The sequence below is a fragment of the Amblyraja radiata genome, chromosome 10 (assembly GCF_010909765.2).
Source record: "Amblyraja radiata isolate CabotCenter1 chromosome 10, sAmbRad1.1.pri, whole genome shotgun sequence".
Taxonomy (NCBI): Eukaryota; Metazoa; Chordata; class Chondrichthyes; order Rajiformes; family Rajidae; genus Amblyraja; species Amblyraja radiata.
Genome location: NC_045965.1, coordinates 47,805,244 through 47,830,521, shown reverse-complemented (window position 1 = coordinate 47,830,521; position 25,278 = coordinate 47,805,244). Strand labels below are relative to the sequence as shown.

The following is a 25,278-nucleotide window of genomic DNA, read 5'->3' as shown; positions in this document are numbered from 1 at the left end:
TTCCGGTCGCCAGCCGAATGCAATCATCCTGGCGTGCACAATCAAATAAGATCAAATAGACCAAGTTGTCCTACAACTTTAGGCTGTGCACACCATACGCAAGAAGAAGTCTGTGGTGGAGAGTGTTAGTAGAGATATTCCTCTGCGTTAACATCTCAGATGTCATATCCTAGACCCATCATGTGGAAGACATGCCAGCACCTCTGCTTTCTTAGGTTTGGAGACATTTTGCATGTTACCGAATACTCTTCTACAGATGTACACCAGCAAGTATACTGACCAGTTACATCATTACCGGAAAAGAGCTCCGACTGCCGGCCTGCGACCTATAACATCCTGAAGCCGCGGACTCCGGTAGGAAAGTGCCGATTCAGGACCTCCACCGCCTGTACATCGGGCCGTCTGTAGCGGTGACTACAGAGGGTCTATGGTCCTGACCACGGGTGAACAAAGGAGGAGGACTGGCTGAACTTTTTTGCCTTCCACCATAGCGAAGAATGCTGTGGTGGATGTTTGTGTTCAATGTTATTGTGTATTGTATGTTCTTTTTAAGTATCGCTGCTGGCAAATTAATTTCACTGCATGTGATGTGCATGTGACGAATAAAATTGACTTTGACATGGCTTGGTATACAACTCCAATGCACAGGAATGCAAGAGCCTGCAGCCTGGGGGACGCAGACTGGTCTATCAAAGGTGCATCCCTCCATTGAAAGCATCTATACGAAGCCCTGCCTCAAGAAAGAGGCATCTCATCAAAGATCCCACCATTCGGGTAATGTCCTCTTTTCACTGCTTACCACCAAGCTGCAGGTACAAGCTGTAAGCCACACACCACCAGGTTCAGAACAGCAAATTTACTTAATTTACCAGGTTCCTGAAACAACCTGTGTGACTATGATTCACCTACATTGAGAGCCATGAACCACTCATGTGGAAGAATGAACTGCAGATGCTGGTTTAAACCAAAGATAGACACAAAAAGCTGGAGTAACTCAGTGGGTTAGGCAGCATCCCTGGAGAGTAGGAATGGGTGACGATTCGGGTCGAGACCCTTCTTCAGACGAAACGTCGCCCATTCCTTCTCTCCAGATATGCTGCCTGTCCCGCTGAGTTACTTCAGCTTTTTGAGTCTATCTTCGCCATGAACCACTCAACGGTGTCAGAGGTTATGGGGAGGAAGTAGGAGAATGGGGTTTAGAGATCTAATCAACCAGAACCAGATAATAGATCAACCATGATGGGCCGATTGGCCTAATTCTGCTCCCATCACTTATGACCTCATGACGTCCCGGCATCGTCCGCTGCCTTGCGGACCGTGACGCGACGCCTTTCGCTCTTCCGTCACGTGACGTCTCTCTCCCGCGTCACGTGACGTGTCTCTCCCGCGTCACGTGACGTCTCTCTCCCGCGTCACGTGACGTCTCTCTCCCGCGTCACGTGACGTCTCTCTCCCGCGTCACGTGTCCTCCCGTCTGATTCACGCGAGACTTCGACCCGCCTTATGACCCAGAAGGCTTTGCGTGTCCTCTTTCCAACCGCCGCCTGACAATGGGTACGTGAGGCCGCGGGGTCTGTAGTTTATAATCCGCGTCAATCCGCCGCTTGTGTCGGGTCGGGACCGTCAATATGTCACAGATTACGTTCAAGTAAGCTTGCAGATGAGGGATGAGCTCTGCCTGGGGCACAACCCGGTCGGGATCTGATGATATTTTAGTGTTTCATGTCAGGAGCGCCGGCGGTAGGTGGAGGCCGTCAATATGGCGGCCCTCTGGGCCAGGAGATGCTGTGCTGCGAGATGCACGCCGCTGCCCAGTAGTTTGCTGACTGGTAGTGTAGCGAGCTGGGCTGCAAGCACTGCAGCTCTGGATGGAGGGGATTGAGGTGAGATCAAAACGACCGGGTGACACTTCAGTGCTGCATTTGGGCGATCAAAGATCTGTGTATTCAGGATCAACATAGACATAGAAAATAGGTGCAGGAGTAGGCCATTCGGCCCTTCGAGCCTGCACCGCCATTCAATATAATCATGGCTGATTATCCAACAGTATCCTGTACCTGCCTTCTCTCCATACCCCCTGATCCCTTTAGCCACAAGGGCCACATCTAACTCCCTCTTAAATATAGCCCATGAACTGGCCTCAACTACCTTCTGTGGCAGAGAATTCCAGAGATTCACCACTCTCTGTGTGAAAAATGTTTTCCTCATCTTGGTCCTAAAAGATTTCCCCCTTATCCTTAACCTGTGACCCCTTGTTCTGGACTTCCCCAACATCGGGAACAATCTTCCTGCATCTAGCCTGTCCAACCCCTTAAGAATTTTGTACGTTTCTATAAGATCCCCCCTCAATCTTCTAAATTCTAGCGAGTCACTGGCCGTCCTGATTTAGGAATATCAGAATCATCTGGATTATGCCGCTTAATTAAAGATATTATATAGATCGTGATTTTGATTATTACAGAATCAGAACTGCAGCAACGTTGATCTATAATTCAGCAGGTATAAATGATGAAACTCTTGTAAACACTGAATATATATTGGAGAGAATCACCTTGGAGAACTGAATACCTGCTGTTGAGTACCATCTATTTGATTTGCTCACATGGAATGGCAGTTTATTAACAATGATTTGTTGCAGGTATATCCCGGAATAACTGGCATAAGCGCCGCAAGACTGGAGGTAAAAGGAAGCCATACCATAAAAAAAGGAAGTATGAACTCGGACGTCCTCCTGCAAATACCAAGGTGTGATACAGTTGTTTGTTTAATTGTGACTTTGTTGCTCGTAGATTTACCTCCAGTTAAATGTTGGATGTCTTTCACAACTTATTGTAGTGTGAATGATGAGTATTTGGCTTTTTGATAGGTGGGTTTGTATTGACTGTTCTGGTCATGTTTGAGCCCACCAGTGTTTCTTTGTCATAGTTACTCTGACCACACTGCTTGACTTGCCTTCCTCCTCACTGAATTTTGAAAGGGCAATTTTCAATATTTTAATAGAAATGTTGGGTTGCATCTTCTGCAATGGAATAGGTAATTTTATGCTAATCTGTCCAGAACGATCCTCCTTTAAATTTAAATAACTTCAAAGAAAAACTTTAAACATAATGCATGATTTTACACGCAGAGCATTGTGCACATGCACTTGGTGTATGTATTTTGCACCAAGAGTCAGGATTACTTGCCATGAGTGCCTTCTGGAGATTTCATTGTCTTTCGCTATTAAACTAGTGACATTTTATTCTGCCTCCAGATTGGGCCACGTCGTATCCACTCAGTGAGAGTCCGTGGTGGGAATAAAAAATATCGGGCGTTGAGGTTGGATGCTGGAAACTACTCCTGGGGTTCTGAGTGTAAGTTTCTTTTGTGGGATGTTTGTAGCAAGCTTGTCCTTACTTGGAATAGACTTTTTCTCATCACTTCTAAACCAGTGCTAAAATATCTTTCACTTTGCAGGTTGTACGCGAAAGACCAGGATCATTGATGTAGTGTACAATGCCTCCAACAATGAATTGGTCAGGACAAAAACATTAGTAAAGAACTGTATTGTTCAGATTGACAGCACTCCTTTCAGGCAGTGGTATGAATCTCACTTTGCCATTCCTCTTGGTCGGAAGAAGGGTGCCAAGCTGGTATGTCCCTCAATTATTTTGATTGCTATATTCTTATAACTATTGCAGTTTACTTTTGTGCTTTTTCACCCTTTTGCCTTGAGCAGAGAACAGAACAGCACTAGAACTGGCCCATTACCCCCGTAATGCGTATCAAACATGATGTTGAGACCAACTCATCTGCCTGCACATAATCTGTGTCCCCTCCCTTTCCCTGCATATCCATACGCTTATCCAAGTCTTAAGTACCATTATCGTATCTGCCTCGACTACCACACCAGGAGTGTATTCCCGGCACTCGCCGTGATTTGTTTAAAAAAAAAAAACTTGCACTGCACATCTCCTTTAAACTTTGCCCATCTCGCTTTACAGTTGTGCCCTCTAGTATTTGATTTCCCCATCAGTCCAACCTCTCTGTGGTTTATACTTCCTAATCCAGGCATTATTCAGTTAAACTTGTCTGCACTCTCTCCAAAGTCTCCACATCCTTCCTATGATGGGGCGACTAGAGTTGCTGGCAACACTCCTAATGCAGCCCATCCAAAGCAGCATCATGATTTCTACTTAGGGCCGTGATCTAAGAAAGCAAGTTTTCTAATCTTCCATTTCCATTATTGTGGGATGTAATTCATTCGACGGGATGAGTACCTGAAAGAATATAAATGTGCTAATATGAACCCTCAATATTACTTATTCATTTGGATTAAAAGTGATTATGATATGTGGCTTTGCTTTGGAAATCTTAGCAGGTTTTTTTGAGGGGGAATATAGTTTAAAATATTCAACTGATACACTGCAACATTTATTACATTGAAAAAATGGGATTTGACCATCCTGACAATAGTTAGATTCCAGTTTTGTGATAAAAGAGTGCTTTGCTGATTTCAGACACCTGAAGAGGAAGAAATTCTGAACAAGAAGAGGTCAAAGAAAATTCAGAAGAAATATGAAGACCGAAGAAAGAATGCAAAAATCAACTTGTTGCTAGAAGAACAATTCCAGCAGGGGAAATTGCTTGGTAAATAATTTAAAATGTTATCACATGATATCCCTTGGCAGAGAAGTACCTAGGTTTTGCACATCGATACAGAGTGATAGAATTATACAGTGTGAAAACCGGTCCATGCAGGCCAAGTTGCTAATAGTTTTAATTGTACCTGCCTTTACCACTTCCTCTACGTTCCATATACCCACCTCCTTCTGAGTAAAGGGCGCCCCATTGGTTACCTCCAATTTTTGTTTTTTTTATCCACACACCGTGAATTTATGCCCTCTGGTTTTTGACTCCATGGATAAAAGACGATCCGCCACTCACCTTGTGTATCACTATCCTAATTTTACATTCACCTTTCAGTCTTCTATGCCCAGTCAACAAAAAAACTCCCAACCTATCCAGTTTCTTTATAACTCAACCGCTCCAGTCTGGGTAAAGTCCTGTACATTTGTAGCATGATGTTTTAACTGTATTCAATGCCTTGACCAATGAGGGCAAGCATGACAAATATCATGTGTAAGAAGGAACTGCAGATGCTGGTTTAAACCAAAGATAGACCCAAAAAGCTGGAGTAACTCAGTGGTACAGGCAGCATCTCTGGAGAGAAGGAATAGAGATGCTGCCTGTTCCACTGAGTTACTCCAGCTTTTTGTGTCTTAATGACAAACATCGTGTTCACTTACCCATCTATCATTGTTGCCACATTCAGGAAACTGTATTTGTACTCCCAGATGTCTCTGTAATTTATTGTGCAAATCCTGGCCTAGTTACCAAAGTGCGCCACATCGCATCGCAAATTAAATTACATCTGGTGTCCTTTGGCTCACTTTCCTATTTGTTCCAGGTCCTATTGTGATCTTAAATTACCTCCTCCACTGTCCACTATTCTTCCACCCCCCTCCACTACCACACTAACCATCAAGCCAATTTAGTATTCAATTGTTTAATCTACCTATCTGACCATCCTACCTTGTGTAACTTGCTGTTAGCCTTAACAGCCTGTAGTTCTCTGTCTAATTCCTGCCAAACACCTGAAGATTTCTTTGCACATAATGTAAATGTTGCCAAATTCACTTGCTAGTCTTTAAATTTTCAGTAGATGGCTTTGTGGGCATGAAATTTGTGCTGCAGATTGGATGCAGCTTGAAAATGTATTTGGGTCCTGCTTGGCACACATGGCCACATTTGGTCAAACAGCATACTTGCTCAAGGCCAATCATTTGTATTATTTACTGCAACATCAGTGCCTGTAACACACAAACAACATGATTTGAGATCTCATGGATAAACTAGTTGCCTGTAAAGATAGAGGGGGTTAGCTGGTGAATAAGCAGGGATTTCTATATTTGATCTGGATGTGACACCCTTGTTTATGTCATACAATTTTTCTTTGTTAATGCTATGGCTTGTTCCATAGCTTCAACACTAGGATGTGAATATGTATTTGCAGTCCATGGAGGGCCTTTGTTATTGCAGACACTTTCATTCCATTAAACACGCCAGTGGCCCACCTTTTATTAAGTTGCAAACAATGTAAAGTGAGCCCAGCTTCTAACTATTGTCTGTATCCATTCTGTGTGCAGAATAGACATCTGAGCAATGGCTCCAAAATGTTGTGGGTTGATATCAACTTACCAGCACACGGTGCCTGATCACATCCTGATTTGAAACTAGTATAAGGATATTGCTTGTTCACAGCACTGAACAATATATGAAGCAATGTAATATCAAGATTAAATCCAGTTAATTTATTTAATGATTTATTTATTTTTTGCAGCTTGCATAGCTTCAAGACCTGGTCAGTGTGGCAGAGCTGATGGCTACGTTCTTGAAGGAAAAGAGCTTGAATTCTACCTGAGGAAAATCAAAGCCAAAAAGGGCAAATAGACATTGTTTGCTGAAAATGTGATACTAATAAAACAATTTTCAACTTTTTCCATTTCTGTTAATTCCATAACAGGTTGACATAAGACTAAGCAGTGCACGTTAATTTGTGTTTTCCAGCAACTTAAAAGTTATGTAAAACTAATGGCAATCTTTGAGTATAGTTACCATGACAAGGATGATTCTTATGCACAATCTAGTGACTTGGTGCTTTTGCTGTGGCATTCCAAGACTCATTCTTGTGCAAGATCAAACTCCTGTTTGCAGAAAGATTGAGCTTTTATTTGTAGCTTCACCTTTTCGAAGGCAGGAAACATATTTTTCACATGGTAATCTTTTGAGTTTCTTTCAATATCTATTCCATATGAATGACATTATTGATGGTAATGTGGGTGGTGCTGAGAAATTAAAAGATATGTTCGCCCTTGAGATTACACAATAGGTCTCCAAATAGTCAGCGGGAATTAGAGCAACAAATATGGTGGGAGATTGCAGACAGTTGCAAGACCTAGGCTGTCATCAATGGGCTTTTTATTTTTCCCAATATAGACCGGGGCATCCTGGTGTTAAGGGCTTAAATAGAATGGAATTTGTCAAGTGTGTTCAGGAAAGTTTCCTTGAGCAATGTATGGGTGGCTCTTCAAGGCAGAGGACAATGCTTGACCTACTCTTGTGAAATACGGAAGGGCAAGTGACTGAGGTGTCAGTTGGTGAGCATTTTGGGACCAGTGACCGCAGTCTTATGTTAAAATAGTTGTGGAAAGGACAGGAAAGCTTCACAGGTTAGTTTTAAATTGGGGCAAGACCAACTTTGATGGTATACAGGAACTTACAAAAGTTGATTGGAGTAGGTTGTTTGCAGGCATTGACATCTGGAAAATTGAGTTTTGAAAGTATGATGGTGAGAATTCAGGCTATTGCATGTACCTGTTGGAAGACAGGCAAGACAAAGGAACTATGGATGATGAGAGAAAATTGCGGCACTGGTTAAGGAAAAGGGAAGCATGGGTCAGCTACGATCGAGTGTCTTTGGAGAAGAATGGGCGATTAATGAGCAAGGTTCTGGAAATTAGGCAGACAAAAGGGAGCATATAATTGCTCTGGTAAATAACGTTAAAGAGCATCCAAAGAGTTTTTAAGAATATTAATGGTAAAGGAGTGATGAGGGAGAGAAGATGGCCTTCAGAAATGAAGTCTCTTGAGGCCCTCAACAGAGACAAACATGACAGCTAGGGAACTTTAATGGCAATGTTTTGAGAAAAGTCAAAGTGCTGGATCTGAAATGTTTGAAGATAGATACATTTCTTGGGGCCGATCAAATGTATCCAAGAATACTGGGAAGCTAGAGATATAAATTCCGAGAGCCTCAGCTGAGCTGTATAAACTATCGTTCGCGGGGGGGGCAAAAGACTGCAGGGTGGATAATGTGTTTAAGAAGGAACTGCAGATGCTGGAAAATCGAAGGTAGTCAAAAATGCTGGAGAAACTCAGCGGGTGTAGCAGCATCTATGAAGCTAAGGAAATAGGCAACATTTCGGGGCGAACCCCTTCAGTCTGAAGGGTTTCGGCCCGAAATGTTGCCTATTTCCTTAGCTTCATAGATGCTGCTACACCCGCTGAGTTTCTCCAGCATTTTTGTCTACCAGGGTGGATAATGTGTCTATTTAAGAAGGGTGGCAAAGAAGAACCTGGAAACTAGAGTCTGTTTAATGTTGATAAGTTACTGAATAATTGCTTATGAATTATTCATAAATAGCTTGAATCACAGATTCGTGTGATTCACAGATTTTAAATACTCAAGTGGCTTGCAGAATGTTTACTTTCTGAACATGTGCAAAATATAACTAGTGATACCATTTAGCTCAGAGTTTGTTGAACATGGTGCTGGACTAAATTAATAACTGCCTGTTTGTGATCTATGTTCCACCATTTCCTGCATATCCATGTACCAATCTCAAGTGCCCCTATCATATATGTCTCCGCCACCACCCCGGCAGTGCGTTGCAGCACCCACTGCTCTGCGTTTAAAAAAAACACGTCTCGCACATCTCTTTAATACTTTGTCTCTTCCACCAAGAGGAAAATGGTTCTGGCTGTCTCCCTCTACACCTCACACATTTGTCAGGTCTCCCCTCAACCTCCCATACTTCGGCCAACACAAACTAAGTTATGGCTAATGTCACCTGATAGCTAATTGCTCTAATCCAGGCAATATTCTGGTAAACCTTTCCATGTAATAAGGCAATCGAAACGGCGCATAAGTGTCCAAAAGTAGCCTAACCAAAGTCCTATAAAGCTGCAATGTGGCGTCCTGATTCCTCTACTCAATGTTCTAACCTATGGAGGCAAGTATGACGCGCACCTTTTTTACTGCTCTATCTACTTGTGTTTCCTTTTTCAGGGAGCTATGGTCCTGTACTAGAGGGCACATAAGGTGAGAGGCAAGGCAGATTAATAAAATGTGCAAGGTATTTCACATGGAGAGCGGTAGGTGCCTAGAATGAGAACAGATACAGTAATGTTCAAAAGGAATTTCGATAGCCATAAACATACATTTTATGTATAATTCAAATATGTACAAAATGAAATCTCAAAACACCATAAAGACCCTATGCATTCAAATGTGCTAGTGGTATACTCGTCGTTTTAGCACCTGTCTACACCAAACACCCTTGCCATTGGATGACAAAGCCTGTTTGTTGGTTAGAAACAGAAACCTAGAAAATAGGTGCAGGAGGAGGCCATTCGAGCCAGCACCGCCATTCATTGTGATCATGGCTGATCGTCCCAAATCAATTACCCGTGCCTGCCCTTTCCCCATATCCCTTGATTCCACTAGCCCCTAGAGCTCTATCTAACTCATAAATCCATCCAGTGATTTGGCCTCCATTGCCCTCTGTGGCAGGGAATTCCATGAATTCACAACTGGGTGAAAAAGTATTTACTCACCTCTTAAATGACCTCCCCTTTATTCTAAGACTGGCCCCTGGTTCTGGACTCGCCCAACATTGGGAACATTTTTCCTGCATCTAGCTTGTCCATTCCTTTTATGATTTTATATGTTTCTATATCCACCAAGTTGTACCAAGTTTCATTGCGTCCCCCAGAATATGCTGCACTCTGAACTGAGCCAGTTGGCAACATATACATCTCACTGTTGGATGACCAAAAAAATTTTGGGAGACCACAGAGCGTCTTTCACCAAATTGATGATCTTCCAGTAGCATATGATGTCTTGGGAGCAGCCTGTAGAATCCTCTCTTATGCAACTAGATTGGATGCACTGTTTGGGCCCCTTGCATCTTCCGCCAGACCTAGTGAACGCGCATTCTGCAATGATACACATTTGGATAGCAGTAACAGGATCGGTCCAAGTCAGCATGGATTAAGAAGGGGAAATCATGCTTGACTAATCTGGATTTTTTTGAGGATGTAACTAGGAAAATGGACAAGGGAGAGCCAGTGGATGTAGTGTGCATGGGCAATAGGTACAGGAGTGGGCCATTCGGCCCTTTGAGCCATCACCACCATTCAATGTGGTCATGGCTGATCATCCCCAATCAGTACCCCGTTCCTGCCTTTTCCCCCTATCCCATATGTTTCAATAAGATTCCCTCATCCTAAATTCCAGAGTGTACAAGCCCAGCTGCTTAATTCTCTCAGCATATGATAGTCCCGCCATCCCCGGAATGAACCTTGTAAATCTACGCTGCACTCCCTCAATAGCAAGAATGTCCTTCCTCAAATTAGGGGACCAAAACTGCACACAATACTCCAGGTGTGGTCTCACTAGGACTCGTCTGCTCTTGTTATAAAGCCCAACATGCCATTCGCTTTCTTCACTGCCTGCTGTACCTGCATGCTTCTGGACCTGGACTTTCAGAAAGCATTTGATGAGGTCCCACAAAGGAGATTAGTGGGCAAAATGAGGGCACATGGTGTTGGGGGTAGAGTGCTGACATGGATAGAAAATTGTTTGGCGGATAGGAAACGGGATTGAAGGGACCCTTTCAGAATTGCAGGCAGTGATTAGTGGGGTCACGCAAGGCTCGGTGCTGGGGCCGCAGCTATACAATATACATCAATGATTTAGATTAAGCGATTCAAAGTAACATCAGCAAATTTTCAGATGACAAAGCTGGGTGGCAGTGTGAACTGTGAGGAGGATGCTATGAGAATGCAGGGTGACTTGGACAGGTTGGGTGAGTGAGCAGATGCAGTTTAATGTGGATAAAAGGTTATCCACTGGTAGCAAAAACGAAGGCAGATTATTATCTAAATGGTGTCAAGTTGGGAAAAGGGGAAGTACAACTTCTGGATCTGGGTGTCCTTGTTCATCAGTCAATGAAAGTAAGCATACAGGTACACCAGGCAGTGAGGAAAGCTAATGGCATGTTGGCCTTCATAACAAGAGTTCAGTATAGGAAGAAAGAGTTCATTCTGCAGTTGTACAGGGCCCTAGTGAGACCACACCTGGAGTGTTGTATGCAGTTTTGGTCTCCATATTTGAGGAAGGACAGTCTTGCTATTGAGGGAGGTTCACAAGGTTAATTCCCGGGATGGCAGGAATTTAGAAGGATGAGAGGGTATCTTATTGAAACATGAATTATTAAGGATTTGGACACGTTAGAGGCAGGAAACATGTTCCCAATGTTGGGGGGAGTCCAGAGCCAGGGGCCACAGTTTAAGAATAAGGGGTTAGCCATTTAGAACGGAGATGAGGAAACACTTTTTCACACAGAGTTGTGAGTGGAATTCTCTGCCTCAGTGGGCGGTGGAGGCCAGTTCTCTGGATACTTTCAAGAGAGAGCTAGATAGGGTTGTTAAAGATAGCGGAGTTGGGAGATGGCAGAAATGGGGTACTGATTGTGGATGCCATTGGGAGTAAAGACTCGGATGGTGCAGAAAGGAACTAACTGGGAGGATCAGTCGGTATCAGCCAAGCTTGGTGTTGGTGAGTTCTGGCGATGACTCATTTCACCTAACTGGGCAATCCTGATTGCCCCACAAGATTCATCAGTTCCTTGTCCAGCAGGGTTTTGAGCCTAGCATTGCGTGATTGATTTGTGGTCAATGGTGTTGGTCTGCAAGATTTTTTTCATGAAGGGGTAGGTGGGTGGGCAATATCCAGCTCTCTGGTGCAGCAGCGGTGCCAGGCCCATCCTTCGCAACACCAGGATTAGATAGAACGCAGGCTAGTAACGGCACAGCAGTGTTTATACATAGTCCCCCCATTTCAGGGCACCATAAATGGGGGAACTATGTATAAACATAGCTGTAATTTCTACATGGTGAAACAAAAAAAATGGCCTATAATTAAATCTGACAATGTGCATTTTAACCACATGTGATTTTTTTCTATTACAAATCTCAAATTGTGGAGTACAGAGGCAAATAAATAAATGATGGGTCTTCGTCCCAAACATTATGGAGGGCACTGTAGGCAAAAAAATAAGTAGTATATATACACACACATACACTGTCTGATGCAGCCACATGTGAAGGAGACCAAAGGTGATGTGCAGGCATGGGTGAAGGGCCTATTCCTGTGGTGCACTATTAATTCTTGACGTAAGTCTCAGGTGACACCCTTCCATATCTGTATCCACCTATCACTTGTCGGTTGTCCATCCCTACCTCTCTTCCATGCTTTCCCCCATCCACACTATTAGTTTAAATAGGATCCACAACTGAAACATCTGTACATTGCTCTTCACAGATGCTGCGAGACCCAGTGAGTTACTTTAGCACTTTGTTTTTCACTCGCATGGGGCCCCAGCTATGCCTGCCTCAATTCCTGTTCCAGGCGTGCACTGGCCCTATCCGCTACATGGATGACTGCATCGGTGTTACCTCCTGCACCCACGGAGAACACAGACTTCACTACCAATTTCCATGCTGCACTCAAATTCAGTTGGACCATCTCTGGCACCTTGCTCCACTCTCTTGATCTCACCATCTCCATCACAGGTGAAATCGAGTGACAACTATTATAAACCTATTGATTTACAACGATCTCAACTTTTCCCCACCCTGCCTCCTGCAAAGACACTATCCTCTACTCCCAATTCCTCCTATGCTGTATGTGCACCCAAGATGAGGTGTTCCATATCTGGACATCCAAGAAGTCCTCATTCTTTAGGAAACGGGTTCCCTTCTATCATAAATGGGGCCCTCACACATGTCGGTACCTCGCAGCTCTGCTCTTGCTTCACCTCCCCGTCATAACGGACAAAGTCCCCCTCGTCCTTTCACCCAGTTGCGTATAACACAACGTTTTCACCACCTCCAACAGGATCCCACGACTAGTCACATCTTCCCATCTCCCACCACTTTCCGCAGAGAATTTGTTCCATATTTCCCTGGTCAACTCATCCATTCCCACCCAAATCACCCCCTCCCCAGGTACATTCCCCTGTAACCACAGGAGATGCAATACCTGTCCCTATACCTCCAATTTTGTTCAGGGATCCCGTCCTTTCAGGTTGGGCAGAAGTTCTCTTGTACCTCCTCCAACCTCACCTGTAGCATACATTGTTCCAGGTATGGACTCTTATATGTCTGCGAGAGCAAGCGGAGACTGGGTGATCATATCGTTGAACACCTTCACTAAGTCCACCTGGGCCTATACTGACCTTTCTGTCCTGGGCCTCCTCCGTTGTCAGAGTGGGGCCAAATGCAAATTGGAGGAACAGCACCTCATATTTTGCTTGGGTTCCTTACAACCCAGCGTTATACTGTAAATATTGGTTTCTCTAACGTCAAGTAACCTTTGCACCCCTCTCTCCGTCCCTCCCCCACCCTAGTCATTGTACTAGTTTATACTAAGAATGGCCCACGTGTTTCATCTTTGACTGAGGGGAAGTTGACAATGGGACATACAACCAATAAGGTTAGGATGACAATTCAGGAACAGCCTCTTCCATACTGCCATCAGGCTATTAAACACTACAACCTCTGAACTGCATAGATTTCAAGCTCTGAAGCTACAGATTTCAGGGTTTTTGTTTTTTTTTGCACTGAATAAGGGGGGTGGGTGTCAAATGGGATAGTCAAGGATGGAGTTAAAGGGAAAGAGAGTAAAGGGATAGTTAGTGACCCCAAAATTAACGGGAAAGAAAGCTCACAAAGGGATAGGAGAGTATGGCCAAGTGTAATAGGGATCGATGTGAAAGGTGAGATGCGCAAGGTATCGTATATGAATGCGCGAAGTATAAGAAGTAAGGTGGATGAGCTTGAGGCACAGTTAGAGGTTGGTAGTTATGACATTGTAGGGATTACTGAGACGTGGCTGCAGGAGGATCGGGTCTGGGAACTTAATATTATGCTAGAGTCAGTTATTAAAGATGGGATAGCAGCACATTTGGAAAGTGGTGAAATCATTGGACAAAGTCAGCATGGATTTACAAAAGGTAAATCATGTCTGACGAGTCTTATAGAATTTTTCGAGGATGTAACTAGTAGAGTGGATAGGGGAGAACCAGTGAATGTGGTGTATCTGAACTTCCAGAAGGCTTTCGACAAGGTCCCACATAAGAGATTAGTATACAAACTTAAAGTTCAAGTTCAAGTTCAAGTTAGTTTATTGTCATGTGTCCCTGTATAGGACAATGAAATTCTTGCTTTGCTTAAGCACACAGAAAATAGTAGGCATTTACTACAAAACAGATAAATGTGTCCATATACCATGATATAAATATATACACACATGAATAAATAAACTGATAGTGCAAATAACAGAAAGTGGTTGGTAATAATCAGAGTTTTGTCCGAGCCAGGTTTAATAGCCTGATGGCTGAGGGGAAGTAACTATTCCTGAACCTGGTTGTTGCAGTCTTCAGGCTCCTGTACCTTCTACCTGAAGGTAGCAGGGAGATGAGTGTGTGGCCAGGATGGTGTGGGTCTTTCATGATACTGCCAGCCTTTTTGAGGCAGCGACTGCGATAGATCCCCTCGATGGAAGGAAGGTCAGAGCCGATGATGGACTGGGCAGTGTTTACTACTTTTTGTAGTCTTTTCCTTTCCAGGGCGCTCAAATTGCCGAACCAAGCCACGATGCAACCGGTCAGCATGCTCTCGACTGTGCACCTGTAGAAGTTAGAGAGAGTCTTCCTTGACAATCCGACTCTCCGTAATCTTCTCAGGAAGTAGAGGCGCTGATGTGCTTTTTTGATGATTGCATTAGTGTTCTCGGACCAGGAAAGATCTTCAGAGATGTGCACGCCCAGGAATTTGAAGCTCTTGACCCTTTCAACCATCGACCCGTTGATATAAATGGGGCTGTGGGTCCCCCTCCTACTCCTTCCAAAGTCCACAATCAGTTCCTTGGTTTTGCTGGTGTTGAGGGCCAGGTTATTGCGCTGGCACCATATGGACAGTTGCTCGATCTCTCTTCTGTACTCTGACTCATCCCCATCAGTGATACGCCCCACAATAGTGGTGTCGTCAGCGAACTTGATGATGGAGTTCGCACTGTGGTTCGCTACGCAGTCATGGGTATAGAGTGAGTACAGCAGGGGGCTGAGCACGCAGCCTTGAGGTGCTCCCGTGCTGATTGTTATTGAGGCTGACACATTTCCACCAATACGAACAGACTGTGGTCTGTGGACGAGGAAGTCGAGGATCCAGTTGCAGAGGCATTGGGGGTTCAATATTGATGTGGATGGAGAACTGGCTGGCAAACAGGAAGCAAAGAGTAGGAGTAAACGGGTCCTTTTCACAATGGCAGGCAGTGACTAGTGGGGTACCGCAAGGCTCAGTGCTGGGACCCCAGCTATTTACAATATATATTAATGATCTGGATGAGGGAATTGAAGGCAATATCTCCAAGTTTGCGGATGACACTAAGCTGGGGGGCAGTGTTAGCTGTGAGGAGGATGCTAGGAGACTGCAAGGTGACTTGGATAGGCTGGGTGAGTGGGCAAATGTTTGGCAGATGCAGTATAATGTGGATAAATGTGAGGTTATCCATTTTGGTAGGCAAAAACAGGGAAGCAGACTATTATCTAAATGGTGGCCGACTAGGAAAGGGGGAGATGCATGCGAGACCTGGGTGTCATGGTACACCAGTCATTGAAAGTAGGCATGCAGGTGCAGCAGGCAGTGAAGAAAGCGAATGGTATGTTAGCTTTCATAGCAAAAGGATTTGAGTATAGGAGCAGGGAGGTTCTACTACAGTTGTACAGGGTCTTGGTGAGACCACACCTGGAGTATTGCGTACAGTTTTGGTCTCCAAATCTGAGGAAGGACATTATTGCCATAGAGGGAGTGCAGAGAAGGTTCACCAGACTGATTCCTGGGATGTCAGGACTGTCTTATGAAGAAAGACTGGATAGACTTGGTTTATACTCTCTAGAATTTAGGAGATTGAGAGGGGATCTTATAGAAACTTATAAAATTCTTAAGAGGTTGGACAGGCTAGATGCAGGAAGATTGCTCCCGATGTTGGGGAAGTCCAGGACAAGGGGTCACAGCTTAAGGATAAGGGGGAAATCCTTTAAAACCGAGATGAGAAGAACTTTTTTCACACAGAGAGTGATGAATCTCTGGAACTCTCTGCCACAGAGGGTAGTCGAGGCCAGTTCATTGGCTATATTTAAGAGGGAGTTAGATGTGGCTAAGGGGATCAGAGGGTATGGAGAGAAGGCAGGTACGGGATACTGAGTTGGATGGTCAGCCATGATCATATTGAATGGCGGTGCAGGCTCGAAGGGCCGAATGACCTACTCCTGCACCTAATTTCTATGTTTCTATGTTATACATCCTATAGAAAGGACAGGCAAGTGGGCAGAGGAGGGGGGGTAGCTCTGCTGGTGAAGGATGGAATTCAGTCCCTTGCGAAGGAAGACATAGGGACTGACAAGGTAGAGTCACTGGATTAAGTTGAGGAATTGTAAAGGCAAGATGACACTAATTGGTGTTATCTACAGACCTCCAAATAGTAGCCCGGGTGTAGGGTGTAAGTTGTAGCAGGAGTTAAAACTGGCATGTAACAAAGGTGATGCCACTGTGGTGATGGGGGATTTCAATATGCAGGTAGACTGGGAAAATCAGGTTGGTTCAGGACCCCAAGAAAGATAATTTGTAGATTGCCTCCGAGATGGATTCTTAGAGCAGCTTGCAATGGAGCCGACCAGAGAAAAGGCAATTCTGGATTTAGTGTTGTCCAATGAACCAGATATGATAAGAGAACTCGAGGTAAAGGAACCACTTGGAGGTAGTGATCATAATATGATTATTTTTAACCTGCAATTTGAGAAGGAGAAGGTTAAATCGGAAATGTCAGTGATGCAGTTGAACAAAGGGGGCTATGAAGGCATGAGAGGAGCTGGTCAAGGTAGACTGGAAAGGGATCGTAGCAGGAATGACGGTGGAACAGCAATGGCAGGAATTTCTGGGCATAATCCGGAAGATGCAGTATCATTTCATTCCAAAAAGGAAGAAAGATTCTAAGGGGAGTAGGAGGCAACCGTGGCTGACAAGAGAAGTTAGGGATAGAATAAAATTAAAAGAAAAGATGTATAACAGCAAAGAGTAGCCGGAAGCCAGAGGATTGGGAAACTTTCATAGGACAACAGAAGGAAACAATACGGGCTGAAAAGATGAAGTACGAAGGGAAGCTGGCCAGGAACATAAAGAAGGTCAGTAAAAGCTTTAGATATGTTAAGGGAAAAAGAGTAGCAAAGTCAAATGTGGGTCCCTTGAAGGCAGACATGGGTGAAATTATTATGGGTAACAAGGAAATGGCAGAAGAGTTGAACAGGTACTTTGGATGTGTCTTCACTAAGGAAGACACAAACAATCTCCCAGATGTACTGGAGGACAGAGGATCTAAGGGGGTAGAGGAACTGAAATTAATTTTCATTAGGAGAGAAATAGTATTGGGTAAGCTAATGGGACTGAAGGGTGACAAATCCCCTGAGCCTGATTTTCTGCATCCCAGGATCCTCAGGGAGGTGGCTCTTGAAATAGTGGACGCATTGGTGATTATTTTCCAATGTTCGATCGATTCAGGATCAGTTCCTGTGGATTGGAGGATAGCTAACGTTATCCCACTTTTCAAGAAAGGGGCGAGAGAGAAAACGGGGAATTACAGACCAGTTAGCCTGATTTCGGTGGTGGGAAAGATGTTGGTCAATTATTAAAGAGGTAATAATGGGGCATTTGGATAGCAGTAAAAGGATTAGTCCAAGTCAACATGGATTTATGAAAGGAAAATCATGCTTGACTAATCTTCTGGAATTTTTTGAGAATGTGACAAGTAAAATGGATGAAGGGGTGCCAGTGGATGTAGTGTATCTAGACTTTCAGAAAGCTTTTGATAAGGTCCTGCACGGGAGACTGGTGACTAAAATTAGAGCACATGGTATTGGGGGTAGGGTGTTGACATGGATAGAAAATTGGTTGGCAGACAGGAAGCAAAGTGGGAGTGAACGGGTCCTTTTCAGAATGGCAGGCAGTGGTGAGTGCAGTGCCGCAAGTCTCAGTGTTGGGCCCGCAACTGTTTACCGTATATATTAATGATTTGGAAGAGGGAATTAGGAGCAGCACCAGCAAGTTTGCGGATGAGACAAGGCTGGGTGGCAGTGTGAACTGTGAAGAGGATGTTAGGAGGATGCAGGGTGACCTGGACAGATTGAGTGAGTGCAGTATAATATAAATAAATGTGAGGTTATCCATTTTGTCAGCAAATAAGGGGGCAGATTATTATCTCAATCGGGTTAGATTAGGCAAGGGGGAGGTGCAGCGAGACCTGGGCGTCCTTGTACACCAGTCACTGAAAGTTGGCGTGCAGATACAGCAGGCAGTGAAGAAAGCTAATGGTATGTTGGCCTTCAGAACTACAGGATTTCAGTAAAGGAGTAAGAGGTTCTTCTGCAGTTGTATAGGGCTCTGGTGAGACCACATCTGGAGTATTGTGTCCGGTTTTGGTCTCCGAATTTGAGGAAGGACATCCTTGTGATTGAGGCTGTGCAGCATAGGTTCACAAGATTGATCCCTGGGATGGCGGGACTGTCATCTGAGGAAAGATTGAAAAGACTAGACTTGTCTTCACTGGAGTTTAGAAAGATGAGGGGGGATCTTATAGAAACATATAAAATTATAAAAGGACTAGACCAGTTTTATGCAGGAAAAATGTTCCCAATGTTGGGCGAGTCCAGAACCAGGGGCCACAGTCTTATAATAAAGGGGAAGCCAGACTGAGGTGAGAAAAAACTATTTTACCCAGAGAGTTGTGAATTTGTGGAATTCCCTGCCAGAGAGGGCAGTGGAGGCCAAATCACTGGATGGATTTAAGAGAGAGTTAGATAGAGCTCTAGGGGAGTGGAGTGGAGTCAAGGGATATGGGGAGAAGGCAGGCACGGGTTATTGATTGGGGACGATCAGCCATGATCGCAATGAATGGCGGTGCTGGCTCGAAGACCCGAATGGCCTCCTCCTGCATCTAGTTTCTATGTTTCTATTATTTGTTTATTAAATGTGTGTATATGTATATATAAACAACTTTATTTTATTGTTTGTGTGTACTATGTTATAGGACAATAAAACACGATGGACACAAAAAGCTTGAGTAATAATAATAATGCATCTTATTGAAACATATAAGATTGTTAAGGGTTTCGACACGCTAGAGGCAGGAAACATGTTCCCGATGTTGGGGGAGTCCAGAACCAGGGGCCACAGTTTAAGAATAAGGCGTAAGCCATTTAGAACGGAGACGAGGAAACACTTTTTCTCACAGAGAGTTGTGAGTCTGTGGAATTCTCTGCTACAGAGGGCGGTTGAGGCCGGTTCTCTGGATACTATCAAGAGAGAGCTAGATAGGGCTCTTAAAGATAGTGGAGTCAGGCGATATGGGGAGAAGGCAGGAACGTGGTTCTGATTGGGGATGATCAGCCATGATCACATTGAATGGCTCGAAGGGCCGAATGGCCTACTCCTGCACCTATTGTCTATTGTCATATCGGTCCAATAGATCTGTGGATGACGCAGTCAACCTGGGCCTGCACTTCATCCTCCAGCACCTAGACCGCCAGGGGACCTATGTGAGGATTTTGTTTGATGATTTTAGCTCTGCATTCAACACCATTGTGCCAGAGCTACTACACTCCAAACTTTCCAAGTTGACTGTGCTTGAACCCCTCTCGATGGATCACCAGCTTCCTGACAGACAGGCTGGGGCTGGGAAAGCGCATCTCGGACCCACAGACGCTCAGCTTTGGAGCATCACAAGGCTGCGTACTCTCCCCTCTACTCTCTCTACACCAATGACTGCACCTCCACTGACTCCTCTGTCTAGCTTCTCAAGTTTGCGGACAACACAACCCTGATTGGACTGATCCAGGATGGGGAGGAATCTGCCTACAGACAGCAAGTGACACAGCTGGCATTCTGGTGCCATCGCAACAACCTGGAGTTCAATGCTCTTAAGACAGTGGAATTGATTGTAGACTTTAGGAGAGCTCCCCCTCCCCTCACCCCGCTCACCATCAACAACACCACAGTCACATCTGTGGAGTCTTTTAAGTTCCTGGGAACCATCATCTCCAAGGACCTTTAATGCGGAGCCACCATCGACTCCACAGTTAAAAAGGCACAACAGAGGATGTACTTCCTGTGGCAGCTGAGGAAGCACAATCTGCCACAGGCAATGATGGTCCAATTCTACACGACCATTGTAGAGTCTGTCCTCACCTTCTCCATCATAGTCTGGTTTGGCTTATGACACCCGGAGGCTGCAGTGAATCATCCGATCAGCTTAGAAGGTTATAGAAACATAGAAATTAGGTGCAGGAGTAGGCCATTCGGCCCTTCGAGCCTGCACCGCCATTCAATATGATCATGGCTGATCATCCAACTCAGTATCCCGTACCTGCCTTCTCTCCATACCCTCTGATCCCCTTAGCCACAAGGGCCACATCTAACTCCCTCTTAAATATAGCCAATGAACTGGCCTCGACTACCCTCTGTGGCAGGGAGTTCCAGAGATTCACCACTCTCTGTGTGAAAAAAGTTCTTCTCATCTCGGTTTTAAAGGATTTCCCCCTTATCCTTAAGCTGTGACCCCTTGTCCTGGACTTCCCCAACATCGGGAGCAATCTTCCTGCATCTAGCCTGTCCAACCCCTTAAGAATTTTGTACGTTTCTATAAGATCCCCTCTCAATCTCCTAAATTCTAGAGAGTATAAACCAAGTCTATCCAGTCTTTCTTCATAAGACAGTCCTGACATCCCAGGAATCAGTCTGGTGAACCTTCTCTGCACTCCCTCTATGGCAATAATGTCCTTCCTCAGATTTGGAGACCAAAACTGTACGCAATACTCCACATTAAACAGGCCTCTTCTTTGTCTGTTTTTAAATCTCTTCTTAAGACCCATCTCTTCTCCGTGGCCTTTGATACCCAGTAAGATGTCGACTTTATTTGCTTGGTTTGGTTTCTTATTTTGATTGCTTTGTTGCGTGGTTATTGTTTTTTGCTCATGTTTTATGTCTTTTGATTTATTGTTGTACTTCATATGTGATTTATGCGCCTTATGTGAGCTGTTATGTTATGTTCTGTTATGTTGTCTGTTTATGATGTCTTGTTTGTTCTTCTGTACAGCACTTTGGTCAACATTGGTTGTCTTAAAGTGCTTAACAAATAAAGTTGGATTGGATTGGATACTCAAATCCTTTTGCTATGAAAGCTAACATACCATTCGCTTTCTTCACTGCCTGCTGCACCTGCATGTCCACTTTCAATGACTGGTGTACCATGACACCCAGGTCTCGCTGCATCTCCCCTTTTCCTAGTCGGCCACCATTTAGATAATAGTCTGCTTTCCTGTTTTTGCCACCAAAATGGATAACCTCACATTTATCCACATTTATCCCGCAGCGTTATTGGCTGCAACCTTCCCTCCACTGACGAACTGTACACTGCAAGGGCCAGGAAGCAAGAGGTTAAGATAATCTCTGACCCCTCTCACCCTGGCCACAAACTCTTTGAATCACTTCCCTCTGGAAGGCGACACCGGACTGCCAAAACTGCCACAGCCAGACATAAAAACAGCTTTTTTTCCCCACGAGTAGTAGCTCTACTCTATAACCAAAAAACTGTAACTGTAGCTTTTACGCCGAGTGGACCATCCGCTCTATGGTGTTTTTAAGAAGGAACTGCAGATGCTGGAAAATCGAAGGTACACAAAAATGCTGGAGAAACTCAGCGGGTGCAGCAGCATCTATGGAGAAACCCTTCTTCAGCTCTATGATCATTGGTCCTTCCCCATGCGGCCAATGGGATCGACCATAGCCCGCAACCCTGGGCAGCCTCCAGCCAATCACATGGTACACGTTGTGACGTCAGCGCGGGTGTATATATACAGGGTCCGGGGCGGCGCTCGGCCTTTGCCGCCGGAGATCCTCGACCTCCGAGTTGTGGCTTTGTCGCTGCTCGCCGGGGCCACGTGTCAAGGTAAGCGAGGTGGGGCGCCAGTGCTCCGGGCCCAGGGGGAGCAATCACCGGGCGGCGAGTGTCGATGAGGACAACATGCTATTATCTCTGAGTTCACCCTGTGAAGAGATCCCTTGGAGAACTGAGCACTCGCTGACCAACGTCCTACTGACTCCCCCCCCCCCCCCCCCACGGCTGTTCCTGTGCCCGGGTTCACGTTCACTGTTTCCTCTCTTTCAGGCTCCGGAGAGGAAGATGCATCACCATGCAGTTGCTGGAGGCGGTTCTGATGTGACACCCGGGTAGAGAGATCTGTACCCTGACACCGACCATGTGGTGAGTGGTTGCGTTGCCTTTAATGTAAGGGACATGAGACCCGTTTACTTTAAGTTACTTTATTTTAATGATATAGAAAGTGGATCTGGCATTCTAAGCGAACATAATCCACTGATTGGGGCCCATGAGTTGCTTTTTCTAGCTGCATCTAGTTGTGTTGTCTGTTAAGCCGCATGTCGGTGTGTTTCCATTCGTTACAATTTTTATAGCGCTCGGTGGGAAAAGTATGTTTCACAATTGGCAAGATTTAAATTTCAAATGCTCGGGCGAGTGAAGTCGTATTTGCTCAGGTCCAACGTTGTTTACTTCGCAAGCTGTATCGTAATTTTAAATTCAACAGTGTTGCAGGCTAGTTTATTGCAAAATCTTGCTCGTGAGGTTGTATTTGTGCAATTATTTGCCACAGAAGACTGGAGGCCGTTAGTGGATATATTTAAGGCAGAGATTATTCATGATTAGCACGGGTGTCGGAGGTTATAAAGGAGAAGGCAGGAGGAATGGGGTTAGGAAGGAGAGATAAATCAGCCATGATTGATGGGTCGAATAGCCTAATTCTACTCTTATCACTTATGATCTTATGATTTTTTTTTCCTAGCCATTACTAAACATTTGCAGCGCGTTTTTGGCCACTATGCGGTTGTATAGTCTGCATGAAATGTTACAACCCAAATCTGTTTATTGGGTCTTTTTTTTAAATTGAACTATTAAATTGCCCATTGCTTTGGGAAACTAGACTCGTGGGTTGAAAAGGGACGCAATGTTGGATCTGGCAGCATCTATGGAGAATGTGAGTGACTGTTAGGACCCTTCTGACTTGATTGGGACCCACGAGTTGCATTTTTCCAGCTGCACTTGTAGATAAAACCAACTAAGTTGACATTTCCTCCACTTTTAAGTAAAAATCTGCTTATGTAAAATCTAGTTTTTGGTCATTGAAATGCAATTTTCTATCTGCAGATTTGTAATACCAACTCCAGCGGTGGAATTGACTCGGAAGTTGAAGGATTGGATATGTTTTGGTCATGGTATGTTTATTTTAATTCCTAATTCTACTTTGGGAATTGCTTTGTAAAATATCTAGAGCGAGAGAGAGAGGAGATTCTCTTTGGTGTAAAAACTAGCATCTACAATTCCTTTCATACATGAGTAGCCATTCATCTTGCCCTACCTAAGCCCCCTGCCAGTTTCTTCACTATTCAGAACTGAATGCAGTTTGTAATTGCAAATATGGCCAAAGGACATGGGCCCGGCAGCAGGTAGTGGAAATCTGAAGCAGAAAGCAAACTGTTGGAAGAATGCAGTGGGTCAAGCAACTTCTACGGAGGCCGACCGATGGTTGTTTTGGGTCATGGCTGTGTGAATTTAATCCTTGTCTACCATTGGTAGTCTGTCGATGATCCTAGTCTTATGATGATAATTTCTGTCAGTTCTGCTACTGAATATCTGTGATGACATCTAGTGATCTGAAGAAGACTTGGGAAGGATGTTAAGTGGACAGCAACATTACTTGTTTGCCTACTGAGGTACTATTTGTGTTTTCTTTTGTATTCTTAGACTTGAAGATATTGTTGAAGAGGATTGGGGTGTGAAAGGCAAAGTAGTGGCCCATCTGAACAGAAGTCTCCATGGTACGTATCAGTGATGTTGGTAGATGGCATTCACAATGAGTTTGCATTGAATGTAGACCTCCAGTGCTTGGTGCTAATCAACTTTTTCCTGATCTAATGATGACAACATTATCCAGTTCTGCTACTGAATTAATGATGCTACTTTTGTAGACTGAAGGCATGGAAATAAGTTGCCAGATGGTATTTAAGCACCAATGAAACTAACGCAATGCAGGGACAGCCTTTGTTAATTAGTCCAACATGCCCTCACATCGAGACACGGTTGCAAATTGTGGGAATTCTAGGTGCATATCACCTATTTCCTTCTGTCTTGCATTCGTCGATGTTTTGAATGGAGAATTGCCAAAAAAATAGTTTTCTCATTAAATGCACTTCAGCATACTAATTAGAATTTGGCTTGTATTAATAACATGATTTTTTTCCCTTCCAGCGCCTACATGGAGGATTAATGGCTCAACCGTGCTATGTCTGTGGAAAGTTTAAATGAAGTGATATATTTTGATATTGTGATATATAATTTGCAGAGATATATTTTGGAAATGACTTAATAAACACTATTTAAAAAAAACACAATCTGACTACTTGTCCATTGAAAATTGTATTTCTAAATTTGTACAAATTTTGGAGCTGGGATAGGCATCTGGAGTTTACTGCTCAATAAGATTTGCTGATCTGTTTTGAATATCAACTCAACATTTTCAACCTCTTTATCCAGAAACATTCTCTCTATCAGAAATATGTCGGGAATCTCCCCAGCCTTCTCCTAGGAAAACAACCCCATCCTCTAGATGATAGCAGTCATGGGAAGTTTTCCCTTAACGAATTTGCAAACCTTGAGATAAGAATGTCACCCATGCGATCTATGTAAAAAGAAGATATTTCTGTTCAGTGTGTGCTTTGTGACATGTGCAGCTGACAGTTTTGTGTTAGTCATGATGTGAACTGTAACATGGGGGTCACCTACATAGCAGCTTGGAATACAACTCATTTATAATGCCATTCTGTAAACCCATCAATATTCTAGAATCTCATTGCTCCTTTCAAATTCACCATGCCCCTTCTAGGGAAGACGAGAAATGGGCACCTAAGATTTCAACTGGATCTTTTGGCTCCACGCACTGATTGTGTCTTTGGTCTCTAGTGGGCTTGACTCTTTGTTTAATATACATCATTGTTTTGCTCTTTAATCTTGATGTCCAATTATATTCTATGACCACTTTTGTACTTGTGATTTCTTTTAAGTATCTCTTCACTTTCTATGCTTCTAATCTGCTTCAGTTCTCTGCAAATGGCATATGTTTCAACTTCATAAAGCCTGCAATATTATGATATTGAGTTCTTTGGACTTGCTGTCTCCAAGTGTAACTCGACCAAGTGGGACCCGTTGGTTCC

At 44.1% G+C, this 25,278-nt stretch overlaps 1 protein-coding gene, 1 long non-coding RNA gene and 1 other non-coding gene across 3 annotated transcripts; all 3 read left to right on the top strand.

Moving 5' to 3' along the window:
• Window positions 1-1,439: 1,439 nt before the first annotated feature.
• Window positions 1,440-6,537, top strand: rps8 (ribosomal protein S8). The gene is made up of 6 exons (XM_033028749.1): window positions 1,440-1,554; window positions 2,639-2,745; window positions 3,254-3,353; window positions 3,457-3,632; window positions 4,500-4,629; window positions 6,383-6,537. The coding sequence occupies exons 1-6, from the start codon at window positions 1,551-1,553 to the stop codon at window positions 6,490-6,492; spliced, it is 627 nt and encodes a 208-aa protein (XP_032884640.1). The 5' UTR covers window positions 1,440-1,550; the 3' UTR covers window positions 6,493-6,537.
• A 139-nt stretch (window positions 6,538-6,676) lies between these two features.
• LOC116978187 lies at window positions 6,677-6,808 on the top strand. The gene has a single exon (XR_004413414.1). It is a non-coding gene; the product is annotated as a small nucleolar RNA SNORA35 (small nucleolar RNA).
• A 15,344-nt stretch (window positions 6,809-22,152) lies between these two features.
• Window positions 22,153-24,459, top strand: LOC116977886. The gene is made up of 4 exons (XR_004413318.1): window positions 22,153-22,258; window positions 23,216-23,283; window positions 23,813-23,886; window positions 24,317-24,459. It is a non-coding gene; the product is annotated as an uncharacterized LOC116977886 (long non-coding RNA).
• The last annotated feature ends 819 nt before the right edge of the window (window positions 24,460-25,278 follow it).